The 13,120-nt window shown below is 54.6% G+C and overlaps 1 protein-coding gene across 2 annotated transcripts in view; it reads left to right on the top strand.

The window, feature by feature from the left end:
* MAL (mal T-cell differentiation protein) overlaps positions 1–13,120 on the top strand; it is a 32,631-nt gene that overhangs the window by 13,762 nt on the left and 5,749 nt on the right. The window contains exon 1 of one of the 2 annotated variants that reach the window (XM_006761155.2): positions 12,068–12,122. The exons of the other annotated variant lie outside the window; for it this stretch is intronic. Coding sequence (XP_006761218.1) covers positions 12,075–12,122 — 48 coding nt within the window. The 5' untranslated portion in view covers positions 12,068–12,074. Of the gene's footprint in view, positions 1–12,067; positions 12,123–13,120 lie in introns of those variants that run through there. 2 annotated transcript variants of the gene reach the window in all.

Genomic DNA, 13,120 nt, shown 5'->3' with positions numbered 1-13,120 from the left:
TGAGGCCACTCAGGGTGGGTCCTGGCAGCCTTCCCCTGGTGAAGCACTCCTACCCCAGAGCTTATGACCTCTGACCCCTGCAGGGCCCTCACAGGAAGTGAGCACCCCCAGAGCCACACAGGCCATGCTGTTGTTGCAGGCAGTGGAGCACAAGTGTACCCCCTACAGACCCAGATGAAATGTTAATTGTCTCCCCATTCCCAACAACTCACCCCAGGGCTCTGCTTCTGTCCTGTCCTCTCTTCCCCACCTCCCCTACCCCCCGCACCACTACAACCATGAGGGACTTTTCCTATTAAATCCACAGTCTCAGTTTCTTCTCCTTCTATAAGTCATGGGCTTATGACACTCAAGCCACCATTCACAGAACAGGAGGCTCACATGGGATGCTTTTTGTCTCAGCTCTAGCCAGAGGCCTAAGGGGAAGCCTCTCACAAGGTGCCCTGAGAGACACCCCACCACACACACACACACACACACATACACACTTCCAAACTGTGAAAAGAAAGTGCCTGAAAATGGGTTATGGAATTACTAATTCCCAGCCTCCTCCCAGCTTATATGAGGTGGAGCCACAGGAAGCATGAGAGAGCATTTATTTGATGAGAGTGTGCTAGGTTGCCACCCACCTCTCTGGCAGCATTCCCCTCCTTGGAGGTGGTGAGAGGCAGTGCTTTGTAGGTGAGCACTTGGGGTGGGGATTCAGTGGGGAGAAGGGGTAGCATCTGGGATCGGTTTACAGTGAACTGGACATACTAGTTACTAAAATGAGACCGTTTCTATGACTCAAAGTGACTGGAACCTCTTATTTGATTGTGACCAGGCAAGTCCCGGGACCTGCCCTAGATTTCTACCTGCCAGGAGTGGGCACTGAGGTTCTGGGGGGCACAGTGATACAGCTGTTTTCTGAAGAGTGGTCCACATTCTGGCTGCACTGAGCCGGCAGCATCTGAACGCCTAGCAGAGGAGGGCTACAAAGTCACAGAAACCCAGTTTTGTGGACCTGAAAGGAAACAGGCTCAGAGAGAGGGGGCAGTTGCCCTGTAACTTGGTCTCCAGGGTGGCACTTCCTGCAGTGAATCACATCCAGGTTTCTGCATTTCCTCGGATGCCCATGGTGCACTTTTGCCTACAGCACAAGGGACCATGACTAGGTGGCCCTGCCCCACCCCACCCCGGGCAGCCCTGGGCAATGCCTGGCTCCCTTCTCACACCCTGAGAATGAAGGGACAGCTCAGAGCCATTGGAGAGCTCACAACCCCCTAGGCCTGCTTGTCAAAAACACACTGGAGGTTTTGAGACACTAGGTCCAGGGCAAGTCCAAGAATCTGCATCTGAACCCTGGCTGGTGTACTCAATGGTTAGAGCATCGGCCAAGTACCGAAGGACTGCTGGTTGGATTCCTGGTCAGGGCACGTGCCTTGGTTTCAGGCCCAATCCTGGAGGGGTGGGTACAGGAAGCAGCCAATCTAGGTTATGCTCTCATAGCCATATTTTTTTTCTCTCTCCCTCTCCCTTCCTCTCACTCTAGAAATCAATAAAAACATTTTTTTAAAGAATCGCATTTGATAAGGGCTGCACAGGCCCCAAGGTCACCTGTAGGCCAGCTCACCCCTCAACGTTTTTAGGCAGGGACAGAGTAGTGGGGACACAGGGAGATTCCGGGATGCCACTCCACCATCCCCGCTCTCCCACTGCCTGGCCATGGCGCACACAGTAGGCCAGCTTCTCAGCCTGAAGTTTCTCTTCAGCAATGGGTAGCAGAGTTGGAAGAAATTAATGCCGAATTTTTACGTGCACAGCAGCAGTTGAGCAAGAATTTAATCAACAGAGAGTAAGATTTACAGAGGGCTGAAGAGGGCTGACAGGAGATGGGAAAGCTGGTGGCACTCTGCAAGTCACGTGGAGGTTGGCATGAATGAGAAACGGTTTTGATCTTCCAGGAAGTGTAGTCTACTGGGGTAGTAATACATTTTGTGCAGTACCATCTTTGTTTGAATATATGTTAAGTACCATGAGAATTAAGTTCTACCTAATTCTTCTCTGTGTTCATGTGAATGTGTTAAACTTTGTGTGATGGTCTGTTCTTGTCACGATGACCTGTGATGCCTTTGATGTGTGTGTATGAAGTCACGGCAGCATCTCCTCCAATGACCAACTCAAACTCACTGGGATGCTGGCTAGTGACACCCCCTCCCCCTCACCTCTCGCACCAGTCATTCTGTCGCTTGGGCACCCTCTCACAGCCTTTTCTTTCTGTCTTTGCTCATTCAATACATTCAGTTCATCTTGGGGGGAAAAGAACGAATAGAAGGGACAGTATCCAGTGAGAGGCTGGGGCAGAGAGCCAGGTGCCCTAGGTTCTCCTGGGTTCAGAGCAGGCACCTTCGCTGCTCCCAGGGAAACTTTCCTGCTGCCCAGCCAGGGACCTCTCCTGCGGTCACAGGAGTGTGGGGACTGGCCCTGCAGGCCAGTGCAGGCCAGTGACTGAGCACGGCTGTGTCCACGGACTCCTGGCCTTGTCCCTATCTAGTGCTGTGGCCCCCTCTCCTAGCTGCTTGGAAGGGGCAAGGGCACTGCCCAGGGTGTCTCCTTTCCTCCTCTCTGAAGGGAGGGAAGAATTCCAGGCAGAGGTCTCTGAGGGATTTGTCCTCCAGTTGAGAAGTGACTTTTCCAGTTTTTCAAGAACCAGAGGCCTGCTTTGATCCGGAGTCAGTGACTCTGAGCTGTTCTCTGGAAACGGGGCTGAGTTTGGGGGTGGGGTGGTCGTGCACATGTCATTACAACCAAGCTGCACTGGAAAGGGGTGCCCTTCAGCTTGCCTTGGCGCAGACGGGGTAACGCCTGCAGATGCCTGCGGTGCTCTCAGCGGGGTGGGAGGGTCCTGGATTCCATTGCAGGGGCAGCTCAGGCCGGGGACAAAGGCGGGACAAAGGCTGACTACTTGCACCTACACCGTGCCTGCTGCCGAGGAGGGTTGGGGATACACGGTGCACTGGCTTAGGAATGGCTTTGCTCTGCTCTGGGCTACAGAGGCATTCTGTGAGGGGAGGGCTGGGGCGGGGACTGAGCCATCTGGGCCTGGCTCAGGCTGGAGGGGGCCAGCTTGTCCAGACCTGGATGGGGGCTGGGAGTGACTCAAATGGACACAGGCAGCCCAGGATCCCAGTAGGGGCTGGGGGGGCTTCCTCTCAGGTGGGTTTTGGACCAACGGCCCCCTGGGCAGGCTGATAAGGTACCCCAGCAGGTGTTCTCTTCTGGTGCAGATGGATGTGAGGACAGGGGGTGAGTGGCACCCCTGGTCCCAGAGGCACTGGAACGCAGGGAAGTGTAGGCACTGGTTTTCTCTGCATCGGGGCCTGGCCTTCTGCACTTGAGGGGAAGGAAGGACTTGGTTCCTGGTAGCTCCTGCTGGGCACCAGGGTGTGTCCAGGCATGAATTCTCTGCCACCCTTAGTCCGGGCTCTCTACCATCCCTACTTCACTCATAGCTTGTGTTCTGCCCACCTTGGGCAAAACAGCCCCTGTGTTGAATCACTTTAATGCTCCAAAGCCCTAGAGTCTGTGAAAAATATGTGGGAACTAGAAGAAAGGCCTTGTCGCCAGCATCGCAGGTTGATGCACATGGCAGGGGAAGAGGAAGCCAGGGCCAGCTGACCTGAAATTCCACCCCAGGCCGCTGCTGTTAGAGTGCAGGTGGGCGGGAGGGGAGGCGTTGGAAGAGGAGGAGGAGTGAGGAGGACCCCAGAAACTCTGGCTCCAACTTTGGAGGCCCTGAGAGTGTCAAGGGTGCAGGCTTGATGGGGGGCACTCCAGAAAAAGAGCAAATGGAGAACAGAAGATAAGTGGCACCCCCGCACCTGTTAGTGGGGTGGGGTACAGTTCCTGACAAGGGTCATGGTGATGGGCCCGGGGTGAGGACTGCAACCTGTGCCTGCAGAGGAGGGCTAATGTCCTGGAGTTCTACCTTCTGCTTGTTTTTCACCTTAAACACAAACCTTGCTATTCTTTTCCTCTGAAAGAACAGAGGCTGTTGAGCAGCGGAGGGGGAGGGAAGCCTCCTCGGGCCACCTCTGCAGTCTCCTTGCCTGGACCCAGGGCGGTGGGAGCAGGACGCAGGCTAAAGGGCTGGTCTGCTCTCCCTCCGTGTCACTGTTCTCACGGGGGATTTCGGTGGGCCGCCTCTGGGTCACCTTGGGGACCCGTCACAGGTACGGAGACCAGCCTTCAGAGCAGTGAAGTGGGGATGTAATAGCCTCTGCCTCCAGGACGCTGTGAGAAGTCAGCGAGTGTCACACACAAGGTTCTCACAGAAACGTGACTCACAGAACTGACTGTGCAGTAGCTGTTAGGGTCAGTTATTATCAAGTCACTAAACACTCACACCTGCTCTAGATCAGCTGACCAGTCAGGGCAAATGGGGGCCGAGAGGCCGATCCGGCACCCTGTTTTGCCTCGGATGCCCTTCTAGAGCGGGGTGAGCAAGGCAGAGGGTGCCCTTCTAGAGTGGGGTGAGCGAGACAGAGGATGCTCTTCTAGAGCAGGATGAGCGAGGCAGAGGGTGCCCTTCTAGAGCAGGGTGAGCAAGGCAGAGGTGAGTGAGATTTGGAAGTTTGGGGGGCTATGGGGGCCACACTTGATGTGTACCATAAGTCACCTCACGCTGCAGACACCACTCTCTGTGGGACCTTCCCAGGGGCTCCTCAGCCTGGAGATGCCCCTGGCGAGGCAGATGGGGTGGCGAGAGGGAGGCGGGCCTCGGCTGACCTGCCCTGCCTCTGCCTGGGGTGGGCCACTTCCTGAGCCTCCCTCCTGCCAGCCTGGTGTCAGGGCGGTGGGAGAGCTTGTGAGTTCTGCGTGTGATGAGAATGGTTGTATCTGCCCGAAGGCAAAGGACCGAGTACCAGTGGCGCAGGATCAGTCCTTTCAAAAACGATTTGTCATGGTTGGTGCCAGTGCCTCGCCATCTGGAAGCCCTCGGTTCAGGGGAATGCAGGCTCTGGCATGAGAGCGTGCCCCACTCCTGCAGCCTCCATCCTGCCCTGCACTGCGTGCTGCTAAGCCGGCACAGTTGGACTGAGGGGCCTGGCAGGGAGGGAACCACCAGCTTTGGGTCTTAGGATCCTTTTCAGAACCAGCCCCGAAGTGCTCCCTAGTCTCCCCGAAGCGCTCCTTTGGTGCAGGTGATGTGGGGGCGGGGCTGAGTCCTCCACCCTCCAGGCCAGGCTTCCCAACACCTCCCCCTGGAAGCCGCCCCTGAGTGCACCCCTTCCTAGCACTCAGCACCCGTACTGCATACCCTGCTGTGGTCTGTCTCCTCCCTGGACCCCGAGTTTTCCCATATTCCTCACAGGCCGTGGGCCGTCAGGGTGCACCGGAGGGACGGGGCTGGCGTCTCGGCTCCCACCCGGTTAGTAGTTATGCCTCACAGGGTGAGTCCTTGACCCCAGGCAGACAGAAGAGGAAACTGAGGATCGCCACCAAACCCCAGGAGACCCTGGGGACCCTCGAGAGAGGCTTGGGGCACTGGATGGGCAGTTTGCAGGCACACACCTGTTTTGCTGGTTTTGCTGATGGATTTGGTGACTGCCTGACTGCCTTTTGTTTTTGTTGCACTGAGGCCACACCCTCCTGGCCTAGCGTGTCCGAGGTGGATTCTGCCTTTCACAGGTGGCTTACCCGTATTTTCCACGGAACCTCCTGCTTCTGTTTATCCTGTTTATCCAGTGGGCTATAGGCGTGGCAGGTAAAATTTTCCATCCAGCTGAGGACATGCCTGAGGAGAGCCCCCAGCTCTGTGGATCTGAGGGGAGTGCTCCTTCATTTGGGACCTGGTGGACCCGTGGGACAGAAGACGTCCCTGCCCCTGGAGGCAGTGGGTAGCAGGCCTGAGCAGGGGCCTCCTCCCGCCACACTCGCCCTGTTAATATCAACTGTGCATGTGCACTCACCCCCATCTCTTTAAATCCCAAGTCTCTACCTCCCTCTTCACAAACAGAATCCACCAAAGGTGTCTAGCTGGCCACCCTCTCTGGGGCCCCAATACTTTCACCAGGACCCAGAGCTGTACCAGGGGGCTGGTGGCAAGGCTGGGAGGGAGGGGGCAGGACAGGAGAGGGGGCTCTGTGTAGTATTGTGTGTCTGTGGGTGACTCTGTCCCCCGGGTGCACCTGCCCGCAGTGCTGGTCACTCCTGGCGTCTGTTATATGCACAAGTGAACAGCTGGAGGCAGTAGTGGGTGAGGGAGTGGGCAAGGGAGTGGGCAAGTGAGGGCAGGGTCTCCTTGGACCTCTCTTTGTGCTTTTGAAGGTGTTATTAAATTCTGGGTCCCTACAATATCCAGGGAATTGGAGCAATTCCTCTGCACTGAGTTTCTCCACAAGGAGGTGGGGCTCATGCAAGGACCAGAGAAGCCGACAGAGCCCATCTATGTCTGATTCCCGCCCTTCAGAACAGGAGGGTCCCAGCCTCCCTCTCAGACCCGCCTTCCAAGGGAAGAGCCAGGGGAGCCTGGGGGAGGCCTCAGGGTTTGGGATGCTGGGTCTTCCTCCCTGACCGCCCACTCCGCATTCTCCTGCCTCCTGGTGCTTACGTGCTGTCCTGGCCGAGTCACCCACCCCCTGCCCTCCCGAGGGTGAGTTACCCTGGGCTGCTAACAGTTCAGTGAGTGCAGATGTTTCCAGCAACACGGGTCGGAGCTGCAGTCCCTGCTGGCCTGGGGAAGCACCGACAGGCGTGGTGCTCACGCCAGCCATGGGGACGCGCCTCCTGTGCTGTGGCCAATCTTTTCTTCTCCTTCCTGGGGACCTGAGCAATGCGGCAGGACAACCGAGCTCTGGCTGCACGAGGGCTGTGGCCAGTGTCTTTACCTCTCAAGAGCCCAGGGCACCGCCGTCTGTTCACATGCACCGTCGAGATCCAAGTGCTCAGAGCTGTGGGCCGCGCCGCCAGGTGTGCGTGTGCAAAGCCCAGGGCGGGGAGCCTCTTGGGCCCACGTCCTGACATATGTGTTATTGGAAGAGTGTCCGCTGGGGAGACCCTGACAGAGTGCAGCGGAGCCCCGGGAAAATGTCCAGAGAATCTGAGCAATTCCTCTGCGCTGAGCTCAGCTGTCCGAGTCCCCAGGCGGAGACACTGGGCCATTGTGGACAGCGAGCCCCTCCGGCACTGCGCAGGCAAGGGCACCGCCTTGCCAATCTCAAGAATGTGCCGCAGATTCCTTTCTCCCTTTGCAACCGAGGCTCATTGTTTAAAGGCAGCACTTCTCATACTCTGATGTCCTTTGTGTGTGTTTTGCGGAGGCAGACACATTTCTCTCCACTTTGGATTTCTGAGAAATCATAGGTTTTCCTCTTTTTGAAGAAATCATAGGTTTTCCTCTTTTTGACGCTTTTGAAGGTGTTTTTCAATTCTGGGTCCCTACAAGGTTTGGAGTGGATACTGCGCAGTCCTAGACCTCCTGGGATTTTCACCTGGTTTACAGTTGTGACTGCAGCACGCAGTGTCCTCATCTGTGCCAGGTGTTCTGCAGGTATAATCCCATTCACTCCAGCCCCAGGGGCAGGGATGGCACCGGGTGGTCTCAGACAAACGTCTCTAAGTCCCTGGGCTGAACTGTCTCTCTGGATGGCAGGTGGGACCTGGGCTAACACGGTGTGGTTCTCAGCTCTACTCCTCATTCCAATCACTCGAGACACCTTGGAAAAGCACCAATGCCCAGGGTCTGACTCTACTGGACAGAAGCAGTTACAGGACAAGCGACAGACATCCAGGCTCCTGTAGAAGGCCTTGGCAGGTGTTTCCCTAACAGCCCGTGGGGGATGCTCTGGAGACTCCTCCCAGACAGAAGATACTCTGATGTCCTTTGTGTGTGTTTTGCGGAGGCAGACACATTTCTCTCCACTTTTGATTTCTGAGAAATCATAGGTTTTCCTCTTTTTGACGCTTTTGAAGGTGTTTTTAAATTCTGGGTCCCTACAAGGTTTGGAGTGGATACTGCGCAGTCCTAGACCTCCTGGGATTTTCACCTGGTTTACAGTTGTGACTGCAGCACGCGGTGTCCTCATCTGTGCCAGGTGTTCTGCAGGTATAATCCCATTCACTCCAGCCCCAGGGACAGGGATGGCACCGGGTGGTCTCAGACAAATGTCTCTAAGTCCCTGGGCTGAGCTCTCTCTCTGGATGGCGGGTGGGACCTGGGCTAAGACGGTGTGGTTCTCAGCTCTACTCCTCATTCCAATCACTCGAGACACCTTGGAAAAGCACCAATGCCCAGGGTCTGACTCTACTGGACAGAAGCAGTTACAGGACAAGCGACAGACATCCAGGCTCCTGTCGAAGGCCTTGGCAGGTGTTTCCCTAACAGCCCGTGGGGGATGCTCTGGAGACTCCTCCCAGACAGAAGGAGGGCTCCCGTCTCCAACGCCCAGCCGGCCACCAGCCGATGCACTGCTCCATTTCACTGCAGTGAATTTTAGGGAGCAGACATATTAAGTAACCTGCCCAGGGGCAACAGGCTACCCAGCTAGTAAGTGGCAGAGCTGGAATTCAGATTCTTCTTCTAAAGTCTTCACCAAGCATGTCAAACTCAAAGGCTAACACGGGCCAAATAAACAAGGTTTAAGTTTATGTGGGCTGCAAAAATCAAAAGCTTCAATTTTCATAGAAACGTAGGTTTATTTCAATAGAGACATGCTGAATACAAAGGGCTGAAATAAATGAGTAATCACTAACATCAAATAATAGAACATTTTTTAAAAAGTAATATTTTTTCTTGAACATTAACTTACCAGACACTGAATAACTGCACAAATTAATAAGCATAACACAAATAAACCTATTTTTCTTGTTCTCCGAAAGCGAAATATTTCCAGTTGCACCCGCCAAACAAGTCAGTCCAAGACTAATGACGTGGAAATCAGCTGCTAAAATATTCCCTGCTAGTATTAGTGGAGAGAAATGGTGTGCCTGCACATAAGGCGCGTAAGGGAAACGAATGATAATCAGTCATTAGAGAACATTGTCGTTCGTTATTAATAATTATGTATAACAGGATATTGTAAAAATTAAGTTACAAAATTTTTATTAAAACATTTCTTACATGCTGTTATATTGGCTGGGCCTCAAAAATATTCGTTGTGGGCCGCATGCGGGCCATGGGCCACGAGTTTGACATGCTTGGTCTACACCCTGAACAGCCCTCACCTGCCTCCTGAGGGTTAATCCAGATAGAAAAGAGAAAACCTTCTCTGAGTTTACACCAGAGCTTCCCCCAGATGTCTCCTAAGGACATTTTTTTTGACAAAAAGCATTTGATCAGGTCAACCACAGATGTGAACTCTTTAGGTCTTTGGGAATGTTGTCTAATTTTTTAAAATATATTTTTTATTAATTTCAGCAAGGAAGGGAGAAGGAGAGAGAGATAGAAATATCAATGATGAGAGAGAATCATTGATTGGCTGCCCCCTGCACACCCCAGCTGTGGATGGTGCCTACAACCCCGGCAGGTGCCCTTGACTGAAATCAAACCTAGGACCCTTCAGTCCACAGGCCAACGCTCTATCCACTGAGCCAAACCAGCCAGGGCAGAATTTTGTTTAGTTTTGTACATGACCTTTGTTCTCAGAAAACCTCAACAAGGCTCAGCATCCAAATCAGCCTGAATTAAAGAAAGGTTTCCAGTCCTGAAACACTAGGGGAGTTAGAGGCCCCACCACCAGCTCAGCCCCCATTCGTAGACGCTGAGGCTATGTCCCTGCCTGCGTCCGGAGGACACCTGAGGATGAACTCACGTTCAAGGTAAGACAGGGATTGAGGCTTAAGAAGAGGATAGGGGAGGAAAGAAAACTTGGCATCCCGAACCTGGGCAGGAGCTGGAGCAGCGCATGGCTGGTGTCACTGGGTGGCCGGCTGGGCGTTGGAGACGGGAGCCCTCTTTCCATCTGACAGGAGTTTCGAGCATCCCCCACGGGCTGTTAGGGAAACACCTGCCAAGGCCTTCTACAGGAGTCTGGATGTCTGTCGCTTGTCCTGTAATTGCTTCTGTCCAGCAGAGTCAGACCCTGGGCATTGGAGCTTTTCCAAGATGTCTCTAGTGACTTGAATGAGGAGTAGAGCTGAGAACCACACCGTCTTAGCCCAGGTCCCACCCGCCATTCCAATTGGGGATCTGGGTCCCAGAGAGAGAGTTTGGCCCAGGGATTTAGAGACGATTGTCTGAGACCACCCGGCGCCATCCCTGTCATGGTCGATGGTGACCTGCAGGCAGGGGCGGTGGGTGATGGCCTCTGAGCGTTTGCTTCCTGGAAGCTGGGGCCAGTGAGAGTGTTCTTCATGAAGAGAAATGCTTGAACCCTCACCTACCCCTTTGCTCTTGACAAATATTTAGCCAGTGGGGTCCTGTGGCTGGGACAGAGTGACTGCTCCCTGCCCAGGGTGCCTTATCTGCTGGGTGTGGGTGCAGCCCTTGCTCTGTTTGCTTTCTGCACACTTGCTGGGCGGAGTGGGGCAGGTTCTGGTTTGCCTTGGTCCCATGATTCACGCAGAATCCCAGCTCTGCCTGTGCAGCCTGGGAGGCCTGCACTTTTTCCAGTCAGTTCTATCTCGAAGCTCACCCTCCCTCGAGCTCCATGTCCTGCCACTCCTTGCCCCTCACTTCATGCGCAGCTTCCCGGCCTTCTGACACCCTCACTGCTGCCTCAGCATCTGCTGGGCTGGCACGTCCTTTTTCCTCCCCCCAAAAAAAGCTGCTTCTTGAGCCTTTGGTCTAGTTGACCAACCAAGTGCACCTCCCCCTTCAAGATTTGGTTGGGCCCTGCCCCAGCCCACCGGGCCTGGTCATCATCCTGCCGTGAGACTGGTGGCCTCTGTGTCCATCTGCACGGGGCTGTGGGCCTCCTGGGTGCGCATGTCTTACCCCCGGTGCTGGGTGGTGCTGAGCAGGGTGCCGGAAGCTTCATGCTCACATCTGTAGTTCCAGCCAGTTCCCACCAGTGCAGTGTGGGGCGACAGCGGCAAATTGTCATTTACAGACCAGGAAGCTGAGGCCACAAGGCTGGATCACTTGCCACAGCCTCTGCCGTCGGATGTGGTGGCGCCTCTCAGGGCTCACATGCAAATGCTGCTCCACCAGGTGACACGGGGACCTCACCTGTGGCAGGGAGCAGAGCGGTCACGGCTTCTCACACAGCCCCACCCTGGGATTCTCACAACAGTGGTGTCTGTGCCCAGGGCCCTGCTCACACATGTCTAGCTGGGAATAGGGTCTCTCCACAGCTCAGTCCTCTGTCCCCAGGGCTGCTCTGCTCCCACCTCAGCAGCCTTCTCAGGTGGCCCCCTGTGGCTCCCTCCTGAAGCAGCTGCCTTGCCTTTCTCCCCTGGGTACCTCCTGGGCAGGGCTGTGAGGGCAGAAGGCAGGCCCACTGCCCGTCTCCTGGGAGCAAAAGCCGGGGGGTTTAGTCATGTCATCTGTGCTGAGGACAGTCCCTTCTTGTGATGGTAACTTAAAACATGTTTCTGGGGCAGGTGGGCCTGGTGGCATCTGCCTTAGAAGAACTTCCCCGGGAACCAGTGAGTCCCCAGCTCTTTCCAGTTTGGAGGCCCCCAAAGATTTGAGACACATCCACTCGGTGTCCCTCAAATGGTGGGGGTCAGAATGGGCCGTGGGTATGTTTTGAGATAGAGGTATTTTGTAAAAGTCTCCCTGAGAGAGAATTTCTCACCTTGAAAGACATTGTGCTAAATGAGAAAAGCCAATCACAAAAGTCCACGTGTTACATGCTTGCGCTCAAATGGAAGTTGAGAACAGGGGCATCTATAGGGACAGAGTTGATGAGTTGTGAAGTAGGGATGGGAGGGGTGGAGGCGAGCGATAGCTAAAGGGCACAGGGTTTCTTCTGAGGGGATGACATTGTTCTAAGTGGACTGGGGATGATGGTTGCTCAGCTCTGTGATGTGGGAAAAACCGTCGAATCGTACACGTGACATGGGTGAATTGTGTGTTGTGTGAGTTACATCTCATTTAAAAGAATTTATCCCCACCATCTCCCTATGAAACCTACCATTATAGGTAAACCATGAAACGAAAAGAAAGTCGGCGTAATTTTCTGAAGGACCTTTGCAAGGTGGGCTATACCCAGAGGTGGAATGGGTTCTTACCGTAGACTCCAAAAAAGGGGGTAGGGAGAGAGAGAGAGAGAGAATGTCATTTTTATTTTTAACCATCACCCAAGGATATGAGAGAGAGAGAGAGAGAGAGAAAGGAAGGGAGGAGGCCTGTTTTTCTACAGAGCTGGAGCATAGTCTTCATGAGGTAAAACCCCACCTGAAGCCGATCAGGGGGTCCGGATTCACCTTGCAGCTTCCCTCTGCCACTGGCGCCAGGAGCTGGACGCCAGATAGGGTCACATCCAGCGAGAGCATATTCAGGACCCCATGGTGAGCCCTCAGAGCAGCGACTTCACTCAGAATTCACCTTATTTTTCTGGCCCTTGGTTTCTAGCCAGCAACCCGGGGAAGAGTCCAGGTGAAAGTTAAATGGTCTGCGGGCCAGGGGCGAAGAGCCACCTCCTCAAATTTTGCCATTTCAGGTGCCACCTGTGTGTTCATGTATTTTACAGTTAATTTTCCCCCAAATAACTATATCACTGAGTTAAAATTTAAAAAGTGTTGGTATTCAGCTCCCCTCTGCCCACCCGTCCTTGGAGCCAATATTCTAGGAGAGCTCCAGACGCCTGGCTCCACCCTGAGCCCCTCTCTCTGCCTTAGAAACACCGGAGAATGAGAAAGAACCATTTTCCCCCAATGCCATGTCTGCAGACCACGAAAACACCTCCAGCCACTGGGCCCCGCACAGGTCCCATCACAAGTGCACCCCCCATGGCCCCACACAGGTCCCATCACGAGTGCACCCCCCATGGCCCCATGCAGGTCCCATCACGAGTGCACCCCCCATGGCCCCACACAGGTCCCATCACGAGTGCACCCCCTCCATGGGCCCCACACAGGTCCCATCACCAGTGCATTCCCCATGGGCCCCGCACAGGTCCCATCATGAGTGCACCCCCCACGGGCCCCACACAGGTCCCATCACCAGTGCACCCCCTCACGGGCCCACATAGGT

The sequence above is a fragment of the Myotis davidii genome, unplaced genomic scaffold (genome assembly GCF_000327345.1).
Source record: "Myotis davidii unplaced genomic scaffold, ASM32734v1 scaffold758, whole genome shotgun sequence".
Taxonomy (NCBI): domain Eukaryota; kingdom Metazoa; phylum Chordata; class Mammalia; order Chiroptera; family Vespertilionidae; genus Myotis; species Myotis davidii.
The sequence above is the reverse complement of the archived record's forward strand: the minus strand, read 5'-3'. Positions and strand labels throughout refer to the sequence as shown.